The 12,840-nt window shown below is 43.7% G+C and overlaps 1 protein-coding gene across 1 annotated transcript; it reads right to left on the reverse strand.

The window, feature by feature from the left end:
* Positions 1-1,176: 1,176 nt before the first annotated feature.
* Positions 1,177-12,517, reverse strand: LOC148377736 (uncharacterized). Its single transcript, XM_088368153.1, has 11 exons — positions 12,411-12,517; positions 11,058-11,228; positions 10,857-10,934; positions 9,114-9,284; positions 8,913-8,990; positions 7,008-7,096; positions 3,270-3,299; positions 2,912-3,079; positions 2,723-2,799; positions 2,079-2,255; positions 1,177-1,959 (listed from the first exon to the last, which is right to left on the reverse strand). Exons 2-8 carry the CDS (start codon positions 11,202-11,204, stop codon positions 3,052-3,054), a joined length of 621 nt encoding a protein of 206 aa, XP_088224279.1. The 5' UTR covers positions 11,205-11,228; positions 12,411-12,517; the 3' UTR covers positions 1,177-1,959; positions 2,079-2,255; positions 2,723-2,799; positions 2,912-3,051.
* Positions 12,518-12,840: the final 323 nt, after the last annotated feature.

Below are 12,840 nucleotides of genomic sequence, written 5' to 3' on the forward strand. Positions count from 1 at the left end.
AACCATGTATTAAACTTCTATTTAAAGGGTTTATACAAGTTCAGTAAAGTTGGTAGTGCGAGATAGTGCAAGATAGAGGTCCGTAGTGTCATAAAGTACAGTTCTGTGAATGTGTGATGCAGAGTTCAGTTTAGAGCTCAACAGTTCTAGTGTTCAACAGTCTGATGACAGCAGGGAAAAAGCTGTTGCAGAACCTGGTGGACCTGCAGCGGATGCTGCAAACCTCTTCCCAGAGGGCAGCAGGGAGAACAGTCCATGGTGGGGGTGTGATGGGTCATTGATGATGTTACGGGCACGGGACATGCAGCGCTGAGATGAAATGTCCTGAATGGAGGGAAGAGGAGCCCCTATGATCCTCTCTGCTGTCCTCACCACTCTCCTCACGTTCTTCCAATCGGAGGCGGTGCAGCCTCCACACCATACAGAGAGACAGCTTGTCAGAATGCTCTCTATGGTGCTCCTGTAGAACGTCCTCATGATGGGTGGGGGCAGGTGGGCTCTCCTCATCCTCCGCAGGAAGTACAAGCGCTTCTGTGCCCTCTTGACCAGTGCCGTAGTGTTCATAGTCCAGGTGAGGTCTTCTGTGATGTGGACCCCCAGGAATTTGGTGGTGCTGACCACCTCCACAGCTGAGCTGTTGATGATCAGTGGAGCGTGGTGAGGCTGTTTTTTCCTGAAGTCGACGACGATCTCCTTCATCTTCTCCTCATTCAGGATCAGGCTGTTTTCTCTGCACCAGCCCACCAGCTGCTCCACCTCCTCTCTGTAGTCCAGGTCGTTGTTGTCTCTGATGAGCCCCACCACCGTTGTGTCGTCTGCTGACTTCACGATGTGATTGGTGGTGAACCTGAGGACGCAGTCGTGTGTCATCAGGGTGAACAGCAGGGGGCTCAGGACGCAGCCCTGAGGGGAGCCTGTGCTGAGGGTGATGACATCAGAGGTGTTCTGTCCGACCCGGACTGACTGAGGTCTGTTGGTGAGGAAGTCTAGCAGCCAGTTGCGAAGGGGGGTGTTGAAGCCCAGGTGTTCCAATTTTCCTACCAGATGCTGTGGGATGATGGTGTTAAACGCTGAGCTGAAGTCCAGGAACAGCATCCGCACATGGGTGTTCTTCTCCTCCAGGTGAGCCAGGCTCAGGTGAAGAACGGAGGAGATGGCGTCCTGAGTGGAGCGGTTTTGCCGGTCGGCAAACTGGAACGGGTCAAATAATAGGGGGAGTCTGGAAACGATGTGACCTTTAAGCAGCCTTTCGAAGCACTTCATCATAACCGGAGTCAGTGCAACAGGCCGGTAATCATTAAATGAGGTGATTTGAGGTTTCTTCGGCACCGGAATGATGGAGGCAGTCTTAAAGCACGCCGGCACTGTGGCTTGGCCCAGCGAGGTGTTAAAAATGTCTGTGATGACCCCAGCCAGATGACTTGCACATTCCCTGAACACACGCCCAGGAATGTTGTCGGGGCCAGGGGCCTTACAGGGGTTGACTCTCCTCAGGGTCTTCAACACATCGGCGGAGTCAAGGCAGAGTACCTCCTCTTTCTGATGGGGGACAGTTTTAACTGCTGGAGTGCCGTTTAGTGCCTCGAACCTCCCAAAGAAGTTATTTAGACCATTTAGAAAGTCAGCATCAACTACACCCACCGTGGGGGGGGGGGGGGGGGGGGAGGGTGAGTTGTAGTCTGTAATCGCCCGTATGCCTTGCCACATACTCCTGATGTTTTTGACGTCGTGGAAACGATCCTGAAATTTTCGACTGTGGTCTCGCTTCGCTATCCTTCCTGATGGCACGGTTCAAGTTGGCTCTCGCTGTCCTCAGTGTCTCCTTGTCGCCAGACTTGAAGGCAGAGTTCCGCGCTCGTAGCGTTTGACGTACCTCCTCAGTCATCCAGGGTCGTTGGTTGCCCCGGGTGATGATATTCTTAGTGGTGCTGACGTCCTCGGTGCATTTGTTGATGTAGGCTGACACAGTCATGGCACACGCATGTCTAATCTACATCGGGAAATCTGGGAGGGAGGGAGGGAGGCAGGCAGGGAGGCAGGCAGGGAGGCAGGCAGTGTCTGTCTGTTGAGGTTTTCACCTTGTTCTTCTCCTGCTGAAGTTCTAACTGGACGTCCATCAGTTTGGTTCTCAGCTCGTCATTGGCGGCCTGAAGGGCGTCCGTTCGCTCCGCCTTGGCCCGCCCTGCCGGAGCTCGTTTGGACATCTCTTACTCGAGTCTCGCCCGGTCGTCAGTCAGAGATCACAACATTTGTACCTGGAGAGCACAAACGCAGCGCTGTTTTCCACTGGCTTCGAACTCAACTTCAATCGATACCGTAACTTACAACATCATAAACATAGAACTAGCTTGACTTATTCATTGAATAAATGCATTTGGTTCTTCAAAACTGCATCACGCAACATAGCGTGACCGAGACGGCCGTTATCCACCTGCGTGAAGTTATTTGGTGAAATGAATGAGATGTTTAAGACACCATCGTTCTGTCTCTCTGTAGATGAAGGGAAATAATCGATTGCTGAAGGTCCAAAGGTGTTGTGATAAACAAATAAACATATTAGTGATTAGTGACATATTTGTGATAAACATATTAGGCAGGATAATCACATATGTTAACTTGACTGCCCACACTGTATTTATTTATGGTTATTTGTTAAATCGAGTACTGTTAGACATGAAATAGGAAGTGTTTAACATAAATGGAAGACGAAAGGGGTACTCACCATTGTAGCTCCTGCTGGTCAATGATACGAGCCTCTTCTTGCAGTGGAAAACATACAGCCAACAAACACCGTGGAACCTAAAGGAATGAAATTAAACATTAACATTTAGCCTCAACCAACATTCACAGATACAACGCAACGCAAACTACACAAACGTAAATCTTTTTAAACACAATGAGTTGTACTTACTGTGTACGCTCTAGACGGTCCACTTGCAAGCAGAAAATAAAGATATTTCTGTTGATAATCGTCGTGTTTGTATCCGGTGTCTCGCTCAAGGCCATTGCGCCCACAGATTTGAATTTTGGCGAGAGTTCAGCCTATTGACGTCATTTCCGCGGTGTAATACCCGCATATCTGAAACGGCAAAGTTAAGAGTAGAGTTAAATAAAGTTTTTAGTCAACGCAATAATTTACAACCGTTGACCAGTCGAAATAATCGTCGAAATTTGGCGTCTGTGGCTGGAAGCAGACGCCGAGTTCGACGTTCCTCCCAAACTCCAAACTCCCTCGCTTTTCAGGGCTCAAAAAAAACAGTTGTAATTACCTTGTACGCTCTAGACGGTCAAGTTGCAAGCTGAAAACAAAAATATTTGCCTTGTTAGTCATCGTGTTACTAACCGCTGTGTCTTGTTTGCCAGAATTGCCGCTTTCCTACTTCCTGTTGCAAGCCACGCCCACGGAGTATAATTTTGCCGTGAGTTCCGCCTATTGACGTCATGTCCGCGTCACATGACTGCGACGTAATATTATCTAAAACTGTTTGTGCGGTATTGTGTTGTTCTGTGCGGTGTTGTGTTATTCTGTGCGGCGTCGTGTTGTTCTGTGCGGCGTCGTGTTGTTCAGTGCGACGTCGTGTTGTTCAGTGCGGCATGGTGTTGTTCAGTGCGGCATGGTGTTGTTCAGTGCGGCATGGTGTTGTTCAGTGCGGCATAATGTTGTTCAGTGCGGCATAATGTTGTTCAGTGCGGCATGGTGTTGTTCAGTGCGGCATGGTGTTGTTCAGTGCGGCATGGTGTTGTTCAGTGCGGCATAATGTTGTTCAGTGCGCCATAATGTTGTTCAGTGCGGCATGGTGTTGTTCAGTGCGGGATGGTGTTGTTCAGTGCAGGATGGTGTTGCTCAGTGCGGCATGGTGTTGTTCAATGCGGCATGGTGTTGTTCAGTGCGGGATGGTGTTGTTCAGTGCGGCATGGTGTTGTTCAGTGCGGCACAATGTTGTTCAGTGCGGCATGGTGTTGTTCAGTGCGGCATGGTGTTGTTCAGTGCGGCATGGTGTTGTTCAGTGCGGCATGGTGTTGTTCAGTGCGGAATGGTGTTGTTCAGTGCGGCATGGTGTTGTTCAGTGCGGGATGGTGTTGTTCAATGCGGGATCGTGTTGTACAGTGCGGGGTGGTGTTGTTCAGTGCAGGATGGTGTTGTTCAGTGCGGCATGGTGTTGTTCAATGCGGCATGGTGTTGTTCAGTGCGGGATGGTGTTGTTCATTGCGGCATGGTGTTGTTCAGTGCGGCATGGTGTTGTTCAGTGCGGCATGGTGTTGTTCAGTGCGGCATGGTGTTGTTCAGTGCGGCATAATGTTGTTCAGTGCGGCATGGTGTTGTTCAGTGCGGGTAGGTGTTGTTCAGTGCAGGATGGTGTTGTTCAGTGCGGCATGGTGTTGTTCAGTGCAGCATAGTGTTGTTCAGTGCAGCATGGTGTTGTTCAGTGCGGCATGGTGTTGTTCAGTGCGGCATGGTGTTGTTCAATGCGGCATGGTGTTGTTCAATGCGGGATCGTGTTGTTCAGTGCGGGGTGGTGTTGTTCAGTGCAGGATGGTGTTGTTCAGTGCGGCATGGTGTTGTTCAATGCGGCATGGTGTTGTTCAGTGCTGGATGGTGTTGTTCATTGTGGCATGGTGTTGTTCAGTGCGGCATGGTGTTGTTCAGTGCGGCATGGTGTTGTTCAGTGCGGCATGGTGTTGTTCAGTGCGGCATGGTGTTCAGTGCGGGATGGTGTTGTTCAATGCGGGATGGTGTTGTACAGTGCGGGGTGGTGTTGTTCAGTGCAGGATGGTGTTGTTCAGTGCGGCATGGTGTTGTTCAATGCGGCATGGTGTTGTTCAGTGCGGGATGGTGTTGTTCATTGCGGCATGGTGTTGTTCAGTGCGGCATGGTGTTGTTCAGTGCGGCATGGTGTTGTTCAGTGCGGCATGGTGTTGTTCAGTGCGGCATAATGTTGTTCAGTGCGGCATGGTGTTGTTCAGTGCGGGTAGGTGTTGTTCAGTGCAGGATGGGGTTGTTCAGTGCGGCATGGTGTTGTTCAGTGCGGCATGGTGTTGTTCAGTGCGGGATGGTGTTGTTCAGTGCGGGATGGTGTTGTTCAGTGCGGCATGGTGTTGTTCCGTGCGGCATGGTGTTGTTCAGTGCGGGATGGTGTTGTTCATTGCGGCATGGTGTTGTTCAGTGCGGCATGGTGTTGTTCAATGCGGCATGGTGTTGTTCAATGCGGCATGGTGTTGTTCAATGCGGGATCGTGTTGTTCAGTGCGGGGTGGTGTTGTTCAGTGCAGGATGGTGTTGTTCAGTGCGGCATGGTGTTGTTCAATGCGGCATGGTGTTGTTCAGTGCTGGATGGTGTTGTTCATTGTGGCATGGTGTTGTTCAGTGCGGCATGGTGTTGTTCAGTGCGGCATGGTGTTGTTCAGTGCAGGATGGTGTTGTTTAGTGCGGCATGGTGTTGTTCAATGCAGGATCGTGTTGTTCAGTGCAGCATAATGTTGTTCAGTGCAGCATGGTGTTGTTCAGTGCGGCATGGTGTTGTTCAATGCGGCATGGTGTTGTTCAGTGCGGGATGGTGTTGTTCAGTGCGGCATGGTGTTGTTCAGTGCGGCATAATGTTGTTCAGTGCAGCATGGTGTTGTTCAGTGCGGCATGGTGTTGTTCAGTGCGACATAATGTTGTTCAGTGCGGCATAATGTTGTTCAGTGCGGCATGGTGTTGTTCAGTGCGGCATGGTGTTGTTCAGTGCGGCATGATGTTGTTCAGTGCGGCATGGTGTTGTTCAGTGCAGGATGGTGTTGTTCAATGCGGCATGGTGTTGTTCAATGCGGCATGGTGTTGTTCAGTGCGGGATGGTGTTGTTCAGTGCAGGATGGTGTTGTTCAGTGCGGCATGGTGTTGTTCAGTGCGGAATGGTGTTGTTCAGTGCGGCATGGTGTTGTTCAGTGCGGCATGGTGTTGTTCAGTGCAGGATGGTGTTGTTCAATGCGGGATGGTGTTGTTCAGTGCGGGATGGTGTTGTTCAGTGCAGGATGGTGTTGTTCAGTGCGGCATGGTGTTGTTCAATGCGGCATGGTGTTGTTCAGTGCAGGATGGTGTTGTTCAGTGCGGCATGGTGTTGTTCAATGCGGCATGGTGTTGTTCAATGCGGCATGGTGTTGTTCAGTGCGGCATGGTGTTGTTCAGTGCGGCATGGTGTTGTTCAGTGCGGCATAATGTTGTTCAGTGCGGCATGGTGTTGTTCAGTGCGGCATGGTGTTGTTCAGTGCGGCATGGTGTTGTTCAGTGCAGGATGGTGTTGTTCAGTGCGGCATGGTGTTGTTCAATGCGGCATGGTGTTGTTCAGTGCAGGATGGTGTTGTTCAGTGCGGCATGGTGTTGTTCAATGCGGCATGGTGTTGTTCAGTGCGGGATGGTGTTGTTCAGTGCGGCATGGTGTTGTTCAGTGCGGCATAATGTTGTTCAGTGCGGCATGGTGTTGTTCAGTGCGGCATGGTGTTGTTCAGTGCGGCATAATGTTGTTCAGTGCGGCATGGTGTTGTTCAGTGCGGAATGGTGTTGTTCAGTGCGGCATGGTGTTGTTCAGTGCGGGATGGTGTTGTTCAGTGCGGCATGGTGTTGTTCAGTGCGGCATAATGTTGTTCAGTGCGGCATGGTGTTGTTCAGTGTGGCATGGTGTTCAGTGCGGCATGGTGTTGTTCAGTGCGGTATCGTGTTGTTTAGTGCGGTATCGTGTTGTTCAGTGCGGTATCGTGTTGTTCAGTGCAGTATCGTTGTGTTTTTCGTATTGTGTTGTGTTGTTCGTAATGTGTTGTGTTGTTCGTATTGTGTTGTGTTGTTCGTATTGTGTTGTGTTGTTCGTATTGTGTTGTGTGTTTCATATTGTGTTGTTCATATTGTGTTGAGTTGTTCGTATTGTGTTGTGTTGTTCGTATTGTGTTGCCTTTAACACTTAGCCTCTAACACTTAGCCTCTAACACTTAGCCTTTAGCACCTAGAAGGTAAATAAATAGGAAGGAAGGACTCACCGGTGACGTCTTCGCCCACGTCCAAGCGTTGTACTTTGTATTTTCATCCTTCTGACAGTGGAAAACATAGCCAACAAACACCGTGGAACCTAAACGAATGAAAGAAAACTATCATTTGGCCACAACAGACATTCACAGATACAACACAATGTGACGTGCGGGGTTGAGGTTAAAGGTTGAGTGAAGGGCCCTCGTTTTAAACTACTTTTTTGAAAAGGATTGGGAACAAGTAAGACGTATTTAATTTATTTAATGGGAAGTAGTAAGAGCTATTGAATTTAATCTATGTATTATATTCTATTGTATTGTATTCTGTTGTATTCTTTTGGATTGTATTCACACTAACCCCACTAAAACTTCAGCCCACAAAAACTCGCCTCTGGCGCCTAGCCTCTGGCTTTTAGCCTCTAACACTTAGCCTTTAACACTTAGCCTAGAAGGTGAATAAATAGGGTTAAAGGTTGAGTGAAGGGACCTCGTTTTAAACTACTTTTTTGAAAAGGAGTGGGAACAAGTAAGACGTATTTAATTTATTTAATGGGAACTAGTAAGACTTATTAAATTTATTTAATCTACTTTTCTTCCCAGGCAAAATTTGATGTGCTGCAATTCCAAATTTCCAAAGTGAATGAAGGAATGAAGTCCTTTAAATTATGATTTTGTATAAATACTAGGCATTAACACAAAATTGACGGCACAAAATGGGCAGACTTTACTTGTTTGAAAAGGACTGGTTACAAGACAGACTTTTTTAATTTATTTAATGGGAAGAAGACTTATTTAGTTTAATTGATCTATTTTTGTTCCCTGGCAAAATTCGATTTGCTGCAATTCCAAATTTCCAAAGTGAATGAAGGAAAGAAGTCGTTTAAATTATGATTTTGTTTAAATACTAGGCATAGACACAAAATCTACGGCACAAAATGGGCAGACTTTACTTGTTTGAAGAGGACTGGTTACAAGACAGACTTTTCTGATTTATTTAATGGGAAGAAGACTTATTTAGTTTATTTAATCTATTTTTGTTCCCTGGCAAAATTGGATTTGCTGAAATTGTATTTTGCCAAATCTTGACTTGAGACCTGATAGGAAGTATTAAACGCTTAGTTAAATCAATACAAGTTGGTAATAAGAGCGAGTAATGTTGGTTGAACCGATGAATGAAGGTTGAAAGCAATTTAAATTATGACTTTGTATAAATACTAGATATCAACAGAACATCTACTGCGCGAAATGGGCAGAGTTTACTTGTTTGAGAAGGAGTGGCTTATTCAAAACTAAGATTTATTTAATCTGTTTGTTCCCAGGCAAAATTGGATGTGATGCAATTCCAAATTTCACCACATGATGGTGCCCAATTTTGACTTCATAGGACATATTAAACACTTAGCTTGTTATTATGTTCAAGGTAATCAGATTTGTTTATTATTCTAATGGCCTCTTCAAAACTATTCTGGATTACTACTTTGGATCTATTCTACATTACTTGGCAACAACATACTCTGTAACAGATTAGGCAGTATAATCATATATGTTAACTTGAGAGTGCCCACACTCAATCTACTTATCGTGATGTGTTAAATCAATTACTGTTAGACATTATTTGTCTGATAATCTACCAAATCTTTGAATTGAAGAATTTGTGATTTAATTAATAGCTTGTTGTTATGTTAAGGGTAATCGTACTTGTATATAATTCTAATGGCCTTCTTTTGAAAACTATTCTGAATTACAACTTTGGATCTTATATTACTTTGCAACAATCTACTCTGTGACAGATTAGGCAGTATAATCACATATGTTAACTTCAGTGCCCACACTGTATTTATTTATGGTTATTTGTTAAATCAAGTACTGTTAGACATGAAATAGGAAGTGTTTAACATAAATGTTATGGCTACTCACCATTGTAGCTCGCTCCTGGTCAATGATACGAGCCTCTTCTTGCAGTGGAAAACTTGCAGCCAACAAACACCGTGGAACCTAAAGGAATGAAATTAAACATTAACATTTCGCCTCGACCAATTTTCACACGTACAACGCAACGCGGCTACACTTCTGCTATTACAAACGTAAATCTCCTTAAACACAATGAGTGTTACTTACCGTGTACGCTCTAGACGGTCCAGTTGCAAGCAGAAAATAAAGATATTTCTGTTGATAATCGTCGCTGCTCAGCGGCTCACGGCCATCGCGCCAACGGATTTGAATTTTGGCGGAGGTTCGGGCAATTACGTCATATCCGCGGCACATGACTGCGACGTAATACCCGCTTATCTGAAACGGCAGTTAAAAGTAGAGTTACATCAAGTTTTCTTGGAACCTAAACGAATGAAAGAAAACTATCATTTGGCCACAACCAAGATTCACAGATACAACACAACGTGCGGGGTTGAGGTTAAAGATTGAGTGAAGGGCCCTCGTTTTAAACTACTGTTTTGAAAAGGAGTGGAAACAAGTAAGACGTATTTAATTTATTTAATGGGAAGTAGTAAGACTTATTAAATTTATTTAATCTACTTTTCTTCCCAGGCAAAATTTGATGTGCTGCAATTCCAAATTTCCAAAGTGAATGAAGGAATGAAGTCCTTTAAATTATGATTTTGTATAAATACTAGGCATAAACACAAAATCGACGGCACAAAATGGGCAGACTTTACTTGTTTGAAAAGGACTGGTTACAAGACAGACTTTTTTAATTCATTTAATGGGAAGAAAACTTATTTAGTTTAATTGATCTATTTTTGTTCCCTGGCAAAATTCGATTTGCTGCAATTCCAAATTTCCAAAGTGAATGAAGGAAAGAAGTCGTTTAAATTATGATTTTGTTTAAATACTAGGCATAGACACAAAATCTACGGCACAAAATGGGCAGACTTTACTTGTTTGAAGAGGACTGGTTACAAGACAGACTTTTCTGATTTATTTAATGGGAAGAGGACTTATTTAGTTTATTTAATCTATTTTTGTTCCCTGGCAAAATTGGATTTGCTGAAATTGTATTTTGCCAAATCTTGACTTGAGACCTGATAGGAAGTATTAAACGCTTAGTTAAATCAATACAAGTTGGTAATAAGAGCGAGTAATGTTGGTTGAACCGATGAATGAAGGTTGAAAGCAATTTAAATTATGACTTTGTATAAATACTAGATATCAACAGAACATCTACTGCGCGAAATGGGCAGAGTTTACTTGTTTGAGAAGGAGTGGCTTATTCAAAACTAAGATTTATTTAATCTGTTTGTTCCCAGGCAAAATTGGATGTGATGCAATTCCAAATTTCACCACATGATGGTGCCCAATTTTGACTTCATAGGACATATTAAACACTTAGCTTGTTATTATGTTCAAGGTAATCAGATTTGTTTATTATTCTAATGGCCTCTTCAAAACTATTCTGGATTACTACTTTGGATCTATTCTACATTACTTGGCAACAACATACTCTGTAACAGTTTAGGCAGTATAATCATATATGTTAACTTGAGAGTGCCCACACTCAATCTACTTATCGTGATGTGTTAAATCAATTACTGTTAGACATTATTTGTCTGATAATCTACCAAATCTTTGAATTGAAGAATTTGTGATTTAATTAATAGCTTGTTGTTATGTTAAGGGTAATCGTACTTGTATATAATTCTAATGGCCTTCTTTTGAAAACTATTCTGAATTACAACTTTGGATCTTATATTACTTTGCAACAATCTACTCTGTGACAGATTAGGCAGTATAATCACATATGTTAACTTCAGTGCCCACACTGTATTTATTTATGGTTATTTGTTAAATCAAGTACTGTTAGACATGAAATAGGAAGTGTTTAACATAAATGTTATGGCTACTCACCATTGTAGCTCGCTCCTGGTCAATGATACGAGCCTCTTCTTGCAGTGGAAAACTTGCAGCCAACAAACACCGTGGAACCTAAAGGAATGAAATTAAACATTAACATTTCGCCTCGACCAATTTTCACACGTACAACGCAACGCGGCTACACTTCTGCTATTACAAACGTAAATCTCCTTAAACACAATGAGTGTTACTTACCGTGTACGCTCTAGACGGTCCAGTTGCAAGCAGAAAATAAAGATATTTCTGTTGATAATCGTCGCTGCTCAGCGGCTCACGGCCATCGCGCCAACAGATTTGAATTTTGGCGGAGGTTCGGGCAATTACGTCATATCCGCGGCACATGACTGCGACGTAATACCCGCTTATCTGAAACGGCAGTTAAAAGTAGAGTTACATCAAGTTTTCTTGGAACCTAAACGAATGAAAGAAAACTATCATTTGGCCACAACCAAGATTCACAGATACAACACAACGTGCGGGGTTGAGGTTAAAGATTGAGTGAAGGGCCCTCGTTTTAAACTACTGTTTTGAAAAGGAGTGGAAACAAGTAAGACGTATTTAATTTATTTAATGGGAAGTAGTAAGACTTATTAAATTTATTTAATCTACTTTTCTTCCCAGGCAAAATTTGATGTGCTGCAATTCCAAATTTCCAAAGTGAATGAAGGAATGAAGTCCTTTAAATTATGATTTTGTATAAATACTAGGCATAAACACAAAATCGACGGCACAAAATGGGCAGACTTTACTTGTTTGAAAAGGACTGGTTACAAGACAGACTTTTTTAATTCATTTAATGGGAAGAAAACTTATTTAGTTTAATTGATCTATTTTTGTTCCCTGGCAAAATTCGATTTGCTGCAATTCCAAATTTCCAAAGTGAATGAAGGAAAGAAGTCGTTTAAATTATGATTTTGTTTAAATACTAGGCATAGACACAAAATCTACGGCACAAAATGGGCAGACTTTACTTGTTTGAAGAGGACTGGTTACAAGACAGACTTTTCTGATTTATTTAATGGGAAGAGGACTTATTTAGTTTATTTAATCTATTTTTGTTCCCTGGCAAAATTGGATTTGCTGAAATTGTATTTTGCCAAATCTTGACTTGAGACCTGATAGGAAGTATTAAACGCTTAGTTAAATCAATACAAGTTGGTAATAAGAGCGAGTAATGTTGGTTGAACCGATGAATGAAGGTTGAAAGCAATTTAAATTATGACTTTGTATAAATACTAGATATCAACAGAACATCTACTGCGCGAAATGGGCAGAGTTTACTTGTTTGAGAAGGAGTGGCTTATTCAAAACTAAGATTTATTTAATCTGTTTGTTCCCAGGCAAAATTGGATGTGATGCAATTCCAAATCTATCTGAAACGGCAGTTAAAAGTAGAGTTACATAGTTTTCTTTTTTAATCAACACAATCATTTACAACCGTTGACCAGAAAGAATCGTCGAAATTCGACGTCCCCCACAAACGCCACGCTCACTCGCTTTTCAGGGCAACAAAAGTACTTCTTTTTAAAAACGATGAGTTGTACTTACCGTGTACGCTCTGGACGGTCCAGTTGCAAGCAGAAAATAAAAATATTTCTCTTGTTAGTCGTATGTTACCATCCGCTGTGTCTTTGTCAACATCGCCGCCATTTTCCTACTTCCTGCTGCGAGCCACGCCCACGGATTTAAATTTGGGCGGAAGCTCTTTCCATTGGCGTCGTTTTCGCGTATAGCAAATCCGATTGGTTGGGAAGGGGGCACGGTTATGCAGCCGAGGGGTCCTGTGATCGGTGGGATGTAAAGTAGGCGTCGACGTCACGTCCGCGTCACGTGACCACGACGTGGCAGACGATATAGCAACCGCTGTTTTGTTTAGTAGATTTACAGTTGTTATGCATTGGCATAATGGTGTGCACTCAAAATAGATTTAAATAAATTAAATATTTCTTCTGCCCACTCCCTTTTAAACAAGTTAACT

This window comes from Syngnathus floridae, unplaced genomic scaffold (genome assembly GCF_059516105.1).
Source record: "Syngnathus floridae isolate MCC-2025c unplaced genomic scaffold, RoL_Sflo_1.0 HiC_scaffold_96, whole genome shotgun sequence".
In the NCBI taxonomy this organism is placed as follows: domain Eukaryota; kingdom Metazoa; phylum Chordata; class Actinopteri; order Syngnathiformes; family Syngnathidae; genus Syngnathus; species Syngnathus floridae.

What these genes read in the sequence shown, in the direction of transcription:
- LOC148377736 (XM_088368153.1), bottom strand. Translation starts at nt 11,204, where the DNA reads ATGTGCCGCGGATATGACGTAATTGCCCGAACCTCCGCCAAAATTCAA. An exon ending in GACCGTCTAGAGCGTACACG is followed by an intron (nt 8,991 to 9,113) that starts GTAAGTAACACT and finishes TCATTCCTTTAG; the next exon opens with GTTCCACGGTGTTTGTTGGC. An exon ending in ACCAGGAGCGAGCTACAATG is followed by an intron (nt 7,097 to 8,912) that starts GTGAGTAGCCAT and finishes TCATTCGTTTAG; the next exon opens with GTTCCACGGTGTTTGTTGGC.